Here is a 17,268-nt window from a genome sequence, read left to right as displayed (position 1 = left end):
TTTGATGTGGATGAAAACATGATACCCTACTTCATACCTCCTATCAGTGCTGTGAGCATCAGCATAACTCTTTTGCCTACCTGATCTAGTGTAGTTGATGATGCTGCCACTGCTTTGCTCCAATTATCGGGAGACTAATTCTACCCAGCCATACTGAGCAGAGCCTGGCTGCTCAATCCAGTAAGCCTCTCACAGGAGCTCACTGTCCCCCGTGCCCAGAACCTCAGAATGCCTAAAGCTCTTCCAATGGTCAATTTTCTTCCTCTGGTTTGCCCTCCTGGTTCTCTCCTGATTTTCTCCTCCTCCTTTTTCCTCCGTTCTCCCCCCCTGTGCCCGGCTCAGATCTGCAGTTTTATAATTGCGGGCTTGGCGGTGGCCGCCCTCCTGCCTGCAGCCACCGCTCTTCCTCCTCCCGCCACGCCTTCGCATGCATTTCAGACCCGCAGATATTATCAATCTGATCCTTTTTGTTTATACATGTATTTTGTTATATAGCCAGGTTTGGTTTATGCGTCCCCTTTTATATAAGGTCTTACTTTTATTTTTATTATAAAGTTTAATTCTATTTTTATTATAAAGTTTAATTTATATTTATTATAAAGTTTAATTTATATTTAATTTAATATGAAGTTTATCATATCTGTTTTAATATAAAGTTTAGAACTTTATATTAGTTAATTATTTATAGATGGGTTGTTACACTTTCCAAGGCACCAACCTCAAGGGCTCCAACCCTATATCTAGTTTAGGCTCCAACCTGGTTTCTTGAGGACTATGATCCTCTAGGGCTCCAACCCTACCTTCCAAGGCACCAACCTTGTATTTTCGAGGCTCCAACCTCTTGGGCTCCAACCCTTGCTTTACTTCATCAAGATGTGTTTAGTTGTACTTCACAGCTCCCAATGTCGTCTTCACCGAGCCCTATCAATCTTCAGCAATGCCTTCACTTTAGTCTCCATGTCTCGTCATCAATGACAACCTTGTTCTCTTAGAAGGTGTCACCATTGCTCTTCATCGTACCCAAACAATTTCTCCAAGGTCACTTCATGATGGCTAGTGCATCATGGTCTCCAAGGGTGTCTCCAAGTATTTAAGAATGCTCAAAAGTCCAAGAGATTGACTCCAAGGATATCTTCGATAGTGCTTCCAAAACACCCTTTACTAATGCTCCAAGTTGCTTCCAAATTAACTCCAATAATGCTTTCAAGACTGTCTCCAATAGTGTTCCAAATGTAGACAAAGATGCCTGCTCTATATCAGCTCAATAAGTTTTCAACAAATCTGCTCCAACACAGTCTTCAAGACAAAAAATTCTACAATGATTTCTTAACAAGATGCCTTTAAAAATAGGTCCATAACATGAATTCAACACTGCCGTAAGATGTCTTCAACAAATGTCTTTAGAGGGGCTGACACAGGGACTGCATGAGGACTGTGCAGAGGCAGCGTAGGGCCTGCCAAAGACACTTCATCCAGTGACCGGATCAGCCGGGATTTTTCTTAGTGATTGTGTGAGGTAATCTCACAAATCTTTCTGCCAGTATTTCTCTCTCTGTAACTTAATAACCCTTGAGGTATTTAGAGATTTATTTAGAATTTGCTACTTCTTAATAATAATAAACCCTCATATCTGTTGCACCGACTTTCTCGCATTGGGTTTTTCCAAGGACATTTGTCCAAAAATAATGGTGTTATTGTGTTGTATTTTCTTTCTTGCTCAATCTCTTGTTTCTGCATAATATTTAATTAAGTGAAGGCTGCAATGTATGTATTTCGATATTTGTCGTAGGAAACTACAAGTAATTTGTTTGAAGGAATTTAACAAATAGGAGAAAGATCATCAGTTGCAGCAGTAGGAGTTTCGTTAGGAATTTTCACAGTGTCAAGTATCCTAATGTACCTAAGAAGTTGGCCAAGAAAGATAGAATAGCAGCTGAGGTGGATAGAGCACAGTTAAGACTTCATACTCAGAATTACACCCACCTTAGTGAGCAAGGGACCAACACTATAGTTTCTTATGTTCGACTGCATGGAAGTATAAAGTCCTTGGCACAGAAACATAAACTACCTTCTTTAGGTTCGCTTGGAGAAATAAGAGGCAAGGATGTTATCATGTGGGAGATAAAGGAGTTTATTGAACAAATCAAGCAAGCAACAAATCAAGAAGGCTTGGAGATCACCAAGAACGCTATTCTACAGTATGCAATTGAGTCAACTAAAGTTCACATGAAGTTATCCTGGTTGTGGAATAGCATACAATGAAGCTCCAAATCCATATTATCAAATGCTTTGGAGGTGAAGATGTGATATGTTGCAGAGCTGCCAATCAGAGTTAAAGTTATCACAACATAGTTCAAAGCATGGCACTCCTACATCACAAATGAACTCCATGTTCAAGGTACTAATTTGTCCTCTTCCCCATGAGGATTTTTTTCTTAATATTTGTCTTATATAGCCACCATTTTGATGTAATTTGTCTTTTATGAATAATAAGTCCAAATGTAAAAGAAGTCTAAGAGACACATGTGGAATGTGAAGAGTCACATAGAAGTCCATAGGTTGTGGAAGTCAAAGAGTCATGAGGAAGCTCAAGGGTCATTAGCATTTGTTATAAATAAGCCCTCATAACTCAAGCAAAGGGCTTGGACTTTTAGAGATTTGGCCTTGGCTTCTCTAGTTGTGCATAAGGGAGAAGATCATTCTTTTGGAGAAGCAAGTTGTAGCTTCATGTTCCACTATTGGAGCTAGTGTTTCATCAATGTAACAATGTACTTGGATCTTTCATTAATTATCAGAAGCTCTTGGAGCCAACACTCTTTCATGCATGTATCGTAAATATTGTAAGACTATTCTTTAGATGTTTGTGGTATATGTTGTGTTACACATACTAAAGATAATGAACTATTTCGTTGCTTTAGCTATGAATCTTGTTGAATGGGTGTTGTTATGTGTTTATATGATCATTGTTATCTTGTGAACTAATTTGCAGGTTAATCAATGAGTCTTCTCATTGCTCTCGCGTGTCTCTCTTAGGATAGTACTAATACTTTTCTATTAGAGGCCCGTCTCTTATCTCTCTTGCGTGGAAGCTCCTTTTACACCTTACACTTGGTGCCACACAAAGCTTACATACTTGCTACCCCAAAGTTATGTGCATGATCTCTTGTTTGTGTTTTGTAGCCAAGGCATTACTTTAAAATCACTTGCAACGATGGCTAGACCTTATATTTGGATGGGGCTCCTACACAAACAAATGTGAGGTCTAATTGGAACTTCACATCGGGGAGACCCCCTGTATGTTGGCGGCATCTAGCACCATCAACAAGGGGTTACATACAATTATGATTTTCTATGCTAAGAACTTCTTAGAGTCTAGGGACAGACTCATTTTTTGACCTCAATGTATATTTTCATTTTGTATTGGATGCACTCTCTTCACATTCCCCTTAGCCAATTTAGAATGGGTTCACATAGACTTTGTGTAGGCGTTGACCACTAAATTGATCAATCGAATGAGATCAGCTAGTTGTGCCATTTTCATTAGGGAAATCTTGAGGAGCACTTGATCTTCCGCTATCCCATGTACTATGAGATTAGAGGATGGTTCCATTGTCTATTCAAAGAACCCTAGACTCTATCCAGTTTCATCAAATACCCTAACCAGAGATGTCTATCCTTATACATGCAGGAAGCCCTCAAACTATGTTTTCATAAGATCGATCCTCTTCCACTTCCACTTAGAGGATCATTGACTTTTTCACAGTGCTCCCATCTATTAGGGGCACCAAGTGATAGACCAATAGCAGCCTAGCTCTTGACTCCAGTTCTATGCGAACAAAGAGGACCACCCATATTTCACTGAGACCTGAATGGCATTGCTAGTCTAGATCCCATACTAGCAGTCAAAGGTATTCATCCAAACTCTAGCAATTGGCCACTTCCAAGTAGAAACATAGTACATAGTCCATTCTCTTCTTCAAATACCCCTCCAGATAGCCCTCTATCTCGATTTTCATCCATTGAGCTTCGAATTTTACAAGAGATAGATCCAGTGGACAATGACATCCTTGTTTTATTACTTGTATTCCAAGTCTTGGATCTTCCCATATTGTAGATCTTTCTCTCACGATTGCTTCTAACTTCTGGAGCTTGGAGCTTGATTCCTTGTGGTTTAGATTAGATCCACACTCTACATTCTGCATCTTGTCTTTTTATAGGAGTTGTTTTAGCGCTTCCACTTTGTATTGACATCATTGTACCCAGCAGTCCATTTGACCTACTTTATTAGTCATTTATTGGACATTAATAAAGTTATCCTACCTACCAGTTCATGATCTTCTCTCCCTTGCAGCCTTGTACATGGCACTTCTCCTGAGGTTTGGTCCGCAGCTAGATGCACACATTTGTATCTGTTTTTGGCACTTCCTTTTTGGGTGGACATTTTTTCAAGTTCATTTCCTAGCTCTTAGATCTTACTACTTAGTTCTTAGAGATTAAACCTGATTTTTCTTGCTTTGTAGGAGTGACACTTGTATTGACTCTTACGTACTTAGCAGTCCCATTGGTGTAATTTGTGGTGATTAATTAGACATTAACAGAATTATCTTATCTTATCTAGATTCTATATTGACCAAAATCAGTTTTATTTTTCTTATTTTCCTGTGAACTTTCCTTTATCCTTACAAATCTGCAATGGCCTCATTCTATTTGAATGTGACCAATAAGTACAAAATTTTGTAATCCTAACTTCTGTGGATGCCTGGACATGTGACTTGTAGAGGTTGATTACTTAAAGAATTTTGACTGCTGTAAATCTCACTTCTATATTATAACAACAAATCAGGATAGGAGTTTATTGTCTTATAAAATTGTTATGCTAAGTTGGCAACAATTTCATAAAATGTTTCATTACAGTTTTTTATCTCAAACGTTGTGTCTTACTTTTCAGATATATAGAAGAGAGGTCCTTTAGGAGATTTGTTGAAGCTTGCTTAGAAGAGGCAGTTGTAGTTTTCATCGATCATCTGCTTACCCAGGTAAGTGTTATTGATCCTTACATCATTTACATCATTTATTAGTAGTCAGTACTAATATAATTGACTCTCTTTAATCAGGTTCCTCTATGCTTTTCTTATTCAGAAAAATTACATCAGGGAGGAAACACTTGAAAGAATGCGGGTTGATGAGGAAGTTTTCTTAGATTTTTTCAGGGAGCATATTAATTTATCTGTAAGTACATGCCTCTTGAAATAGAAATTGTAGCCGTCCATATCCATCAGAAAATTAGAGAAAGGATAAGCAGCTAACGAAGTTTGAATAGAATTTTAATTAATAATATAAAACTTTCATGCTTTTTCTTTACTCAAAGATGAAATGTGTACATTTTCCATAAGATATGTGTACTGGGTGGTGGCAGGGAGCAATGTTAATTTTTCATACTACAGTACAGAATTTCTACTAAGGGAGAGGTCGGCGTGATTGAATTGTCAGATAGTAAAGATATAAGATGCGTATTTATTTGGGAAAATAAGAAAAGGAAAAGAAGAGACATAAGATCTATTTGAGGATTTTGTTGTCAAAGAAAGCCAATCAACATGAGATCAAGAAGCATGAAGTCATGTGAAATATCAAATTATAACATCCAGGGTATCTTGATTAACAAAAGGGTAAGAAACCACTATTGTAAACAACATGCCTAACAAGAATCGATGTTCTTAAAAACAGACTAGTTCCTACGCTCAACTTAGAGAGTGACTCCTTTTTTCAACATAATGGTTCTTGTTGGCCATCCACATACATGGCTAACCCTAAGAGAAAAAATTTCTCCTAGGAGGCAGCTTGCCATCCAGCAAACCCTACCATGATCCACTGATATCCAGCCTCAGATGACTCTTGGTACATTAATTTATCTAGCATATTCATCCATTTAAAGTGGGGTCATCTATTGTGAGGTACATAACCATTTTTGCATATACATATCCTCTAATTTTTTTGGCATTCTAGTATGAATCATGGGTTGAAATTGAATTATACATCATGATGCTTGGGCTTTATACTTGTTCCCTTACTTCAGCTTGGTGGTTATCATTTGTTTCTAGTCATGTGTGGCCATCCTTATGGTCTTTCTTTCACTATATAAGAATGACACAAATAGGGGGCTCTAATTATGGTAGCTTTCTATGTTATTCATACTTAATATGTTAATTTTGGCAACTGGGGCCAAACTTCACCTTGGACAGCTCATATGAGACAATTTATATTTTTATTGGATTCCTCTCTCCGAGAGGTGTAGGATTGATCTAAAGGTCATCCCATCCTGACATGTACGAATGGAATTATGAATTTATTTTGATTATGGACAAATTGTCAAGGTCTACCTCTACCAGCAAACTCATGTAGGCTCAGAAGCTCAACAGGCACGTCTGTTCATCCTCAATGTTTGCATATAAATACAAGGTGCCTCCTCCTCATTTGGACACTTCACTCACACATCTCTCTCTTCTTGATTGGGTGCGGATTTCTGAGACTTCTCTCGCTCCACACGCATGAAGAAGGGGTTGTTCTTTTGTTGTCCGTGCGTTGACCAAAAATTACAGAAGGTTGTTTTGACCAGCGTTGACCATATTTCATTGCGTTTTTGTTAGGGGTATTTCTGTTTGGGCAGGCCGCAGTTCTGGGCATGAAATCTGAGGCTGTTTGACCAGCGTTGAGCGTGTTTCTAACTACCCAGAAAATACGCAGTCTCCTCCACTGCGTGGCTGGATGAAGTGAATGACTATGCTGAGACCTCTGAAATGTCTGTGGAACAACCTCCCTAGGGCGGGCATAGATGGGCCCCCAAAGTGGACGTTCAATCTCCCGCTTGGAAGATTCGTGGCTAAATAACCAATAGACTCGCTAAGCAACAGAGCATACAAAGATGAGTTTGTTTGTAAAATGATCAAGATGCTGCAAAACGATAGCTCCTTCCTCTTTTATCACCTTGGGACCCCTTAGTCTCATGTGGGCCCCTCCTTCCACTAATTTGATTCCCTCCAAGCTCATGCAAAGGCCAAGTTCAAATTATTCATGTGGGTGGCCCCCACATTCCACTAGCTGCCAAAAATAAAGTCGAATTCCCTATAGTTCCTAAGTTCTGCGTGTGGGGTCCTCCTCCTAAGCCAAAAATGATGCCAAAATTGTGTAGATGCACCCCATGACTAATACATTTGAGAAGGAAGATGATAGTCCTCCCCTCCCAAATGTTGTTTTCCCTCAAGCAACCTCAAAGCTGGGTGCTCTAGTATGTGCTCACCTTCCCAGGTGGCATCCTCATCCGGTAAGTTCTTCCAGCGTACCCATTGTTTTAAAAACCGGTCGTTTCGAAACCGAAAGGGCCGAGTTGATCCGAGTTGAAGCAGTTGGGAGTGACCCGGCCTTGGAAACGGTCCGGTTGGCCGAGTCACCCATGACTCGGCCAACCCGGCGGTTTCCGATATGACTCGGCCGAGTCACAATGGGACGGCCCTCCACACGTAAACAACATTAAAAAATTGATTTTTTTGGGATTTTTAAATTGTTTAATGTTTGTTTTGGATCTCAAACTGTTATACCAATATGCTAAATAATTTTTTGGGTCCATTTCCCCCTCCCAAACCCTATTTAACACACCCAAGTGCTCTCATTCACTCACAGCAGTCTTATGCATTTGAGTGAGAGTCTTCTTTGAGAGTTAGTGAGCAGTTCTTGAGCTTGTTTTGGAGCAGCAGTGAGGAGTCTTGGAGGAGCATTGTAGCTGGAGTGAGGAGCTTCTTGGGCAGCCATTTGGAGCAGCATTGAGGAGCTGATTCTTGGAGCAAGCTTGAGGAGGCAGTTTGTGCCTGGAGGTATTTTTTTCCACCTCTATAAATCTGTTTTTGCTTAGTAAATTTTAGGTGCATATCTAGAAAGCTTAGAGAGTGTTTTTTGTCAAGTAAATGAACATTGAATCAATGTTTTTTTTTTTTTTTTCATTTTCAAATTGTTTTCCTAGTCAAAAAATGGCACCTAGGGCAAGAGATCCTGCTTGGGCATATGTTGAAATGGTTGATAGTCAAATGCATTGCAAATTTTGCCATAGGAAAATTAAGGAAGGTCTTGGGGGCATTCATAGGCTGAAACAACACTTGGCAGGGATTAGAGGCCAAATTACCCCATGTACCTCACCAGAAATTGGGGAGATTAGAAAGAATTTGTTGGCCAGCTTTGAGAAATTTAAAAAAGCGAAGGCTAGGCAGAAAGACATATAGGCTTAAATTGGGAGGAAGAGGGAGATACAAAAAACGATGGCTACCAACCCCCACTATGATTTTGAGGGTTCTTCCTCTATCCCTCAAACTGAGGCATCCAACCCTTTCCGATATGTTCCTCCCTCTATTGGTTCTATTCAAGATAAGGGAAAGGGTAGAATGAATTTGAAAAAGGGTGATGTGACTATCAAAAGTTATTTCACTCCCTCCTCTCCATCAAATGCACATGGTCCTGAAGTTAGTAAAGGTCAAATTCAGCCCACTTTCGATGACCATTGGAAGAAAGAATTGAGGGAGACTGCTTGTGAGTACATAGCTAGATGGTGGTATGATGCTGATATCCCCTTTAATGCTGCTCGTTCACCATATTATGAGCCTATGTTTGATGCCATACATGCTGCTGGAAAAGGCTTCAAAGGCCCTACTATGCATGAGCTAAGGGGGTTTCGTTTGCAGAAAGAAATTCAATCCATTAATGAGTATTTGCAAGAGTTCAGGGACTCATGGGCAAGAACAGGGTGTACCATCATGTCAGATGGATGGACTGATCAAAGAAACCGTACCATCATAAACTTTCTTGTCTTTTGCCCACAGGGAACCATGTTTTAAAAATTAGTTGATGCATCTGATAAGGTAAAAGATGGCCACTTGTTGTTTCAGCTATTGGATCAGGTTGTTGAGGAGGTGGGGGTGGCTAATGTTGTTCAAATCATCACAGATAATGCCTCTAACTATGTTCTTGCTGGTAAATTGTTAGAGGAAAAACACAAGACCATCTTTTGGACCCCATGCTCTGCACATTGCATAGACCTCATGCTTGAGGATATTGGAAAATTAGATTGGGTCAAAAACACTGTAGATCATGCCAAAAGCATAACAAAATTTATCTACAATCATACACTGGTTTTGAGTCTCATGAGGAAACACACTGGAGGCAAGGATATTATTAGGCCTGCCATCACTAGATTTGCTACACATTTTTTGACGTTGCAATCTATGCTTTCCCAACATAGAAACTTGCAAAAGATGTTTTCCAGTGATGAATGGAATCAAAGCAATTGGTCTAACAAACCAGAAGGCAAAGAATTGAAAAGGAAAGTCCATGAAGAAACTTTTTGGAGAAAGGCAGCAGAGATTGTGAAGCTTGCTGAGCCACTATTTAAGGTGTTGCGGTTGGTGGATGGGGAAAGGTTGGCTATGGGCTTCATTTATGAGGCTATGGATCAAGCAAAGGAGCAAATAAAGACAGCATACAAGGATAGAGTGGCAAAGTATGGGCCCATTTGGGCAATCATTGATGAAAGATGGAACAATCAACTCCATCGCCCTATACATGCAGCTGGGTATTTTTTGAACCCACGGTATCATTATAAAGCTAAGGAGTCAGGAGGTTTGAGGGGGGAGGTCAGAGATGGACTGATTGATTGCATTGATCGCATGATCCCATTGGAGTCTGATCAGCTGGAGATACACCGACAGGTCACAACCTTCAGCAATGCATCAGGTACCTTTGGGAAGAACCTAGCAAAGATTTCAAGAGAAGCAGATGAGCCAGGTAAACAAAAATTTCAATTTTCAATTTCTTAATGGTTTTACTTTTTTAATTAAAGTTTGTTAAATCATTTATAATTTGAAAGTTAGATATAATTTGTAATTTTGTTGAGCTTCAACTAACTCATAATTCATTACACTCCTATGTTTTTTGCAGCACAATGGTGGGAGGCCTTTGGTGGCCATTGCCCTGAATTGCAAAGGTTTGCAATTCGTATTTTGAGTCAAACTTGCAGTGCATCTGGGTGTGAGCGCAATTGGTCTGTCTTTGAGAGGATTCACACAAAGAAGAGAAACTGTTTGGATCAAAAACGGTTGAATGATCTAGTTTATGTCCAATACAACCTTCAGCTCAGACGAAACCATTTGCTGAACAAAAGACCTGATTCAGATCCCATTGTGTTGGAAGACATTGATCCAACATCAGATTGGGTAGTGGAGAGTCGTCCACCAAAGTTTGATCCTTATGAGGATCTTGATGTAGATATAGATATGGAGACATCAGTTGAACTTGAACATGTTGTTCAACTTCAGCCTGTTCAGTTGAATGCAGATCCTAATCCACCAGCCTCAGTCTCACAACCAGCAAGGACTCTAGTTGTAGGTGCTTCCTCTGCTCAGCCACGACAAAAGTGCCTGCGCAGCCGCATATCTACTCTATCTCAGCTTGCATCTGCTGCACAGCCTGCTAGTGGTACTGGTCAGTGTTGCACGAAGCGCCCCCCCCGCTCCGAAGCTCCGAAGCGCGCCCCGTACGGAAGCGCAGTACGAAGCGCCTTCCGAAGCGCGATTCGTAAAAAAATTTGCGCTTCCTGGAATTTCCGAAGCGCCGGCTCCGAAGCGCGCTTCGTACGGCGCTTCGGGCCGCCGAAGCGTGGCGCTTCGGAGCAGGAAGCATGCGCTTCACACACGCTTCCGTACGCTTCGGCGGAAAGGGGCGCGCCCAAGGGAGAAAAACAATTTTTTTTTTAATTTTTTTTAATGTTAAGTTAACTCAACCTTAAGGGGGTGGGTTAGGGTGAGGAATGAAAAGAATAAAGCCCCCATTCATCCCTCATTTTCTCACTTTGAGTTTATGAGAGTTGGAGAAGAGAAGAGAGGAGAGGAGAAGAGAAGAGAGGAAAGGAGAGGAGAAGAGAGGAGAGCTTGGAGGAGTGAAGAAGGAGGAGCTTGGTGGTGACCAAGTGACATATTTTGTAAACATTATTATTTGAATTTTGGACATGACAAATGTTGACAGTTGCTCACTTGCTAGATAAATCATAATATGCTCTATGTTTTATGTTTTATAATATGCTTAAATGTTTTATGTTTTATAATATGCTTAAAAATTTGATGTATGTTTGTAATAGCTAGAATATAGATGATTGTTGTACATACTAGTAACTACAATGGAATCATGGATGCCATATCTATCTTGATTTATGCAAAAATATGCATGTTTTCATGTCTTCTACAATTAATTTGGTATTTGGGATGTTTGTTTTGAGTATAAATGCAAAAAAATATAAAAATATATATATATATATAGCAGACGCTTCCGCGGATGCTTCACTTCCTAGATTTTTGGAAAATGACGCTTCCGCTTTCGCTCCCGCTTCGTGCAACATTGGTACTGGTACCTCTTCTACAGTTGCAGTTGGAGACGATGATGATGAGGAGGAGCGATGGGGCCCCTTGTCTGACTCTGATGATGATGATCCAGAGATTGGTCGAGATGATCTTGGCTCCTCTGGCAGTAGCTACTAGCCAGTAGTAGTGTAGCTGTTAGCAGTGCTGCAGTAGTACTAGTATTGGAGTCTGGTCACCATCACAGTTTACTTTTGTTGTAGAGGCCATTTCTAGCCTCCTTGGTTATTTGTATTTTGTTTTGAGTCTTTGATCATGTATGACAGTTGACTATGTATTGCCATTGGGTACCATTTTGATATAATGGATTGGTTCATGAGCCTACTTTGATCATATGTTGTCTTCCATCTATATTATAATGCTGTGTGTTTGGATTCTGGAAACATGAATGAAAATCTTTAAAATTATGTTTTTTAATAAAAAAAATAAATATTTAATGTATTTTTTACAACGACCGAGTCATTGAAATCGAGCTGGACGAGTCATTACCGTTTCGGAGTCGGAGTCGGAGTCGATCCTCGGCCGAGTAGGAGTCGGAGTCGGAGTTTTAAAACATTGAGCGTACCAAGAACTCTCTGATGGTCCTACTCCTCAGTTTCCTCTCCTTGCTCTCCAAAATGGCCTCTGGTTCCAACACCAAATGGCCCTCATCATCCAATGGGGGTAGATCAACCGCTACTGTCACCTGTTGTCCCAACACCTTCTTAAGGCAAGATACATGAAATACGTTATGGATTCTACTCCCCGGAGGCAGCTCTAGCTCATAATTCACCTCCCCAATCCGGCTAGTCACCTGGTAGGGCCCATAGAAGCGTGGCTATAGCTTCTCGACCCCCTTTTGTTTCAACGTAGACTGTCTGTAAGGCTCCAATCAAAGGTATACTAAGTCCCCCTCCTCAAAGTGCCTCCCTATCCTGTGCCAATCTGTATATAGTTTTTGCTGATTTTTGACTGTCACTAAATTATCCTTGAGAGCCTTGAGGATATGTTGGCTCTCTTCGATCCAGTCTTTGGCCTTTGGGGCCCGGCTGTCTCCGAAAACGATATCAGCAAAAGTTAGCGCATCATATCCATAGAGGGCACGAAAAGTAGTCATGTGGTGCGTGGTGTTGTAGCAGAAATTTCCCAAGTGCAACCACCGAATCCACGTCCTTTGCTAACCTGTCACATAGTTCGTCAGGTACCCCTCCAACCACTGGTTGATCCTGTCCGTCCAATCGTCCATCTAAGGGTGCTCACTGGTGCTAGAAGTGAGCTCCATCACAACCAATCTGAAGAGCTCTTGCCAAAAGCCACCCATGAATCTTTTGCCTTTGTTGCTCACAATGTTCTTGGGGAGCCCATGGAGATTGAAACCTCCCAAAAGAATAACTCGTCAACCTGTGCATCCGTGTATCTAGTGGGGATGGCGAAGAAGTGGGAAAATTTGGTCAAACTATCGACCACTACATATATGCAATCCTTCCCCTGTACCGTGGGGATCCCAGTGATGAAATCCATCGAAATAATTTCCCATTTCCCCTTCGAAATGTGAAGTGGCTATAGTAGACTTGCAGGGTGAGTTAGCTACCCCTTGTTCTGCTGGCAGGCCTCACACTCCCGTACGTGCTACAACACGTCCTCCTTGAGGCCCTTCCACGTGAACCTCTCCCCAACAACTATGTAAGTCTTCCGGAACCCCTGGTGTCCGGACAGTGGTGAATCATGAGCTTCCTGGAATACCCTCTCCTTCAATTGCGAGTTGGGCACCAAGTAAATACGCCCCTTGTAATAGCTGACCTCATCCATCACACGGTAACGCTCATCTGCATGTGTCCCTCCAGCACCTCGCAGGACCTCCTGTCCTTGGAGTACTACACCAACAGCTGAGCCTTCCAATCTTAGTAGATGCTCATGAGAGATAAGTCTCCTGGATAGAGCATCGGCCACCACATTGTGCTGCCCCACACATACTCAATGTCAAAATCATAGGCCTGCACCTTGCTGACCCATCTTTGTTGCCTGTCATTGAGGCCCTGCTGCCCCATGAAATGTCGAAGAATGTTGTGATCAGTCTTTACTCGGAATCGATTTGCCCACCAAGTACTGGTGGAACTTGGCCAATGCATGCATAATGGCCAACATCTCCTTGTCACCAATGCATGCATATTGGCCAACATCTCCTTGTCACCAATGCATGCATAATGGCCAACATCTCCTTGTCATATATGGAATATGACAGCTCATGCGATAAGAGTTTCTGACTCTTGAAAGCTATGGGATGCCCCTCCTATGACAATACGGCTCCAACTCCTACCCCTGATGCATCACACTCCACTGTGAATGGCTGGGAAAAGTCCAGGAGTGCCAGAATAGGGCAACTGCTCATCACCTCCTTGAGGCGATCGAAGGTGGCCTATGCTCCATCAATCCATGCGAAGGCCCCTTTCTTGGTCAAGTCGGTCAAGGGTGTTGCCAGCTGTGAGAACCCTTTCACAAACTTCCTGTAGTAAGTGCAAATACCCAAGAACCCTCTCAGTGTAGTCACATCTTGGGTATTGGCCAATCCCAAATGGCCCAAATCTTCTCCTCGTGAACCTTCACCCCATTTTCTCCAATGATATGCCTGGGATAAAGCATATCCATCAATCCAAACTCGCACTTGGAGAGCTTGGCATAAAACTGTTGCTCCTCCAGAATGCGCAGTACCTCGTCCAAGTGTTGGAGGTGCTCCTCCCATGTCCGATTATAGATCAGGATGTCATCAAAGAGCACTAGCACAAACCTCCTTAGCTGTACCCAAAAGATATGGTTCATGCAAGACCGGAATGTGACTGGAGCGGTTGGTCAGTCCAAATGGCATGACCAGAAGCTCAAAGTGCCCATAGTGGCACCAGAATGTTGTCTTCGGGATGTCCTGATCCCGACCCTTGATCTGGTGGTACCCTGAACGCAAATCAATCTTAGAGAAGTACTTGGCTCCTCTAAGCTCATCCATCAGCTCATCAGGGGGAAAGGGGTATCAATTCTTAAGAGTCTTCCGGTTAAGGGCTTGGTAGTCGATGCACATCCGGATCATTCCATCCTTCTTCTTCACCAGCGTTATGGAAGAAGCAAAAGGACTGGAACTTGGCCTGATATGGCCCAACGCCAGCAACTTCTAGATGGCCTTATCTATCTCATCCTTATAGGCTTTGAGGTGCCTATAAGGAGTAGTGATGATTGCCTGTATACCTGGCTCCAACTTAATGGTGTGCTCAATCCCTCTATCTGGTGGCTTCCCTGGTGGAATTTCCCCGAACATTACCGCATTCGATCAAGGGTGTTGCCCGATGCGAGAACCCTTTGACAAACTTCTTGTAGTAAGTACAAATACCCAAGAAGCCTGTGAGCGTAGTCACATCTCGAGGTACTGGCCAATCCCGAATGGCCTGATCTTCTCCTCGTGAACCTTCACCCCGTCTGCTCCAATGATATGCTCGAGATAAAGCATCTTCGTCAATCCAAACTCGCACTTGGAGAGCTTGGCATAAAACTGTTGCTCCTCCAGAATGCGCAGTACCTCCTCCAAGTGTTGGAGGTGCTCCTCCCACGTCCGACTATAGATTAGGATCTCATCGAAGAACACTAGCACGAACCTCCTCAATTGTCCCCGAAAGATATGGATCATGCAAGACTGGAATCTGGTTGGAGCGTTGGTTAGTCCAAATGGCATGACCAAAAACTCAAAGTGCCCATAGTGGCACCAGAATGTTGTCCTCGGGATGTCCTAATCCCGAACCCTAATCTGGTGGTACCCTGAACACAGATCAATCTTAGAGAAGTACTTGGCTCCTCTAAGCTCATCCATCAGCTCATCAATGTGGGGAATGGGGTACCGGTTCTTAAGAGTCTTCCGGTTAAAGGCTCGTTAGTCGATACACATATGGAGGGTTCCATCGTTCTTCTTCACTAGCAATAAGAAAGAAGCGAAAGGACTAGAACTTGGCCTGAAATGGCCCAACGCCAACAACTCCTGGATGTCCTTCTCTATCTCACCCTTATAGGCATTGGGGTACCTGTAAGGAGTAGTGATGACTGCCTGTATACCCGGCTCCAACTCAATGGTGTTCTCAAACCCTCTATCTGGTGGTTGCCCTGGTGGAATGTCCCCAAACAATACTACATACCTGTCTAGTAAAGCCTGTATGTCTACTAGTGGTGGCTGCGACTGTGCCCCAACCTCTGAGATCCTCAACTCGACTGCCCATGCAATGTCCCCATGTCGGAGATCTGCCTCCATCTTGTGGGCCGAAACTGTTTGAGACGGATAAGACTGCATGCCTCTCAAGACCACCAGTTTGCCATCTAGCCCCATGAACTCCATCTTAGGTTTCCTCCAATCTATAGTGACTTGCCCAAGGGAATACAACCACTTGACACCCATCACCACATTGGTGTCTGGTACATCGACCACAAATAAGTGGTCTATCATCGAGTAGTTTTCCATAACTAATGTCAGGGAAGGCACGTATCTAGTACACTAGATGGTACGGTCACCTGGTACTAGGACTGAAAACTCCTCGAACTTTGCTGTGGTGAGGGCCCTCCTTTGGACCAGCTATGCATCTATCAAATTGTGGGTAGCCCCACTGTCCACCAGCACCGACACCCTCTGTCCTTGTACCGTACCTCTGATTCTGAGTGTCAAAAACTTAGGAATCCCACACAAAGAAGCAAGGACTCCTCCCGAAGAGGCAAGAGATGCCCCTTCCTGTGTAGGTGGTGGTGGGGGCCCTCTGTCCGTCGGACTCTCTCCATTTGTCCCACCACAATCATGCTCCACCTCGTCCTCCTTGTCAGAAAAAACCTCAATGTAATGTGCTTGACTTGTAGTGCACCTATGGCCAAGTGCCGAGGGCTCTCTGCATGTGAAGCACAACTTCCTCCTCCAGAGGTCCTTTCATGTCTCCTCATGTAACTGCCCCCTCCCGTGTGTGGTCCTCGGTGGTGTGGTGGTGGGGGTCTAGTCTCATGCCCCTTCTGTGGAAAAAGGGTCCGTCCTGGAAATGGTGCTCTGGTCTTGTTGATGGCCCATTGTAAATCTCTAGCACACACCACCACTTCCTGTAGCGTGGAGGGTCTGCATGACTTCACCATTCCAGGTGGGGGCTCAAGCAAGTCCTCAATGAAGGTGTATACCCTCCTTGCCTCGGACAGATCCGGGACCATCACTGACACACGCAGAAAGTCAGAGAAGTACTGCTCTGGGTTGCCTGTTTGGCGCAGTTGTGTCAATTCCCTGAAAGATGCCTCCGGATCCCTCTGATCAAATCGCTCCACCACCCTCCGGGTGAAGTCCTCATAAGAAACTATCTGGGCATGCCCCAAAGTGGTCAGGCCATGAAACCACTAGTCATTGTGTTCCCCATCCAAGTGCAACGCTGCCATCTTAATGGCTCCCTGCTCCATCATCCGGTTGAGTTGAAATTATGTGTCCATCTTTTCAACTCAAGCCCTGGCTATGCACTTGGCATTGCCATCAAATGTATGGAAATAGATCCTCCCTATGGTTCTCTGTAGCTCATAGTTTCGGGTCCCTTGTCCTCGGTACCCCTTGTTCCTTTCACTCTACTTGAGCTTGCAGTAATCTCTGAAGGAGAGTGTTTCTTTGAAGTCTTCATCCATCGCCTGCCACTCTTTGAATTAATCCCTCATCTGGGGAGTGTCTTCCTCCCTTGTTGGTTCAATTGGTGCCACTAGCACGAAAGAGGGTAGTGTAGCCCTATTTGGCATACTAATTGAAGGGTGTTCTGCTGTTTGTGAGGGGTGATCGAAAGGCTTAGAGGCCCCGGAAGTTTCT

General features: G+C 42.9%; 1 protein-coding gene across 4 annotated transcripts in view; it reads left to right on the top strand.

Moving 5' to 3' along the window:
• The window catches only part of LOC149167846 (exocyst complex component SEC6-like), a 504,852-nt gene that overhangs the window by 435,817 nt on the left and 51,767 nt on the right, over window positions 1-17,268 (top strand). For 3 of the 4 annotated variants that reach the window (XM_089433197.1, XM_089433196.1, XM_089433194.1), the window contains 2 exons: window positions 4,949-5,036; window positions 5,140-5,229. In XM_089433197.1, the coding sequence (XP_089289323.1) occupies window positions 4,949-5,036; window positions 5,140-5,229 (178 nt within the window). Of the gene's footprint in view, window positions 1-4,948; window positions 5,037-5,114; window positions 5,230-17,268 lie in introns of those variants that run through there. The other variant, XM_089433198.1, reaches the window with a different exon arrangement.

This window comes from Pinus tabuliformis, chromosome 5_1 (assembly GCF_031772625.1).
Source record: "Pinus tabuliformis cultivar Carrire ecotype Pingquan chromosome 5_1, CPIR1, whole genome shotgun sequence".
Lineage (NCBI taxonomy): Eukaryota > Viridiplantae > Streptophyta > Pinopsida > Pinales > Pinaceae > Pinus > Pinus tabuliformis.
Note: the sequence above shows the minus strand (reverse complement) of the source record. Positions and strands in the feature narration are given on the sequence as shown.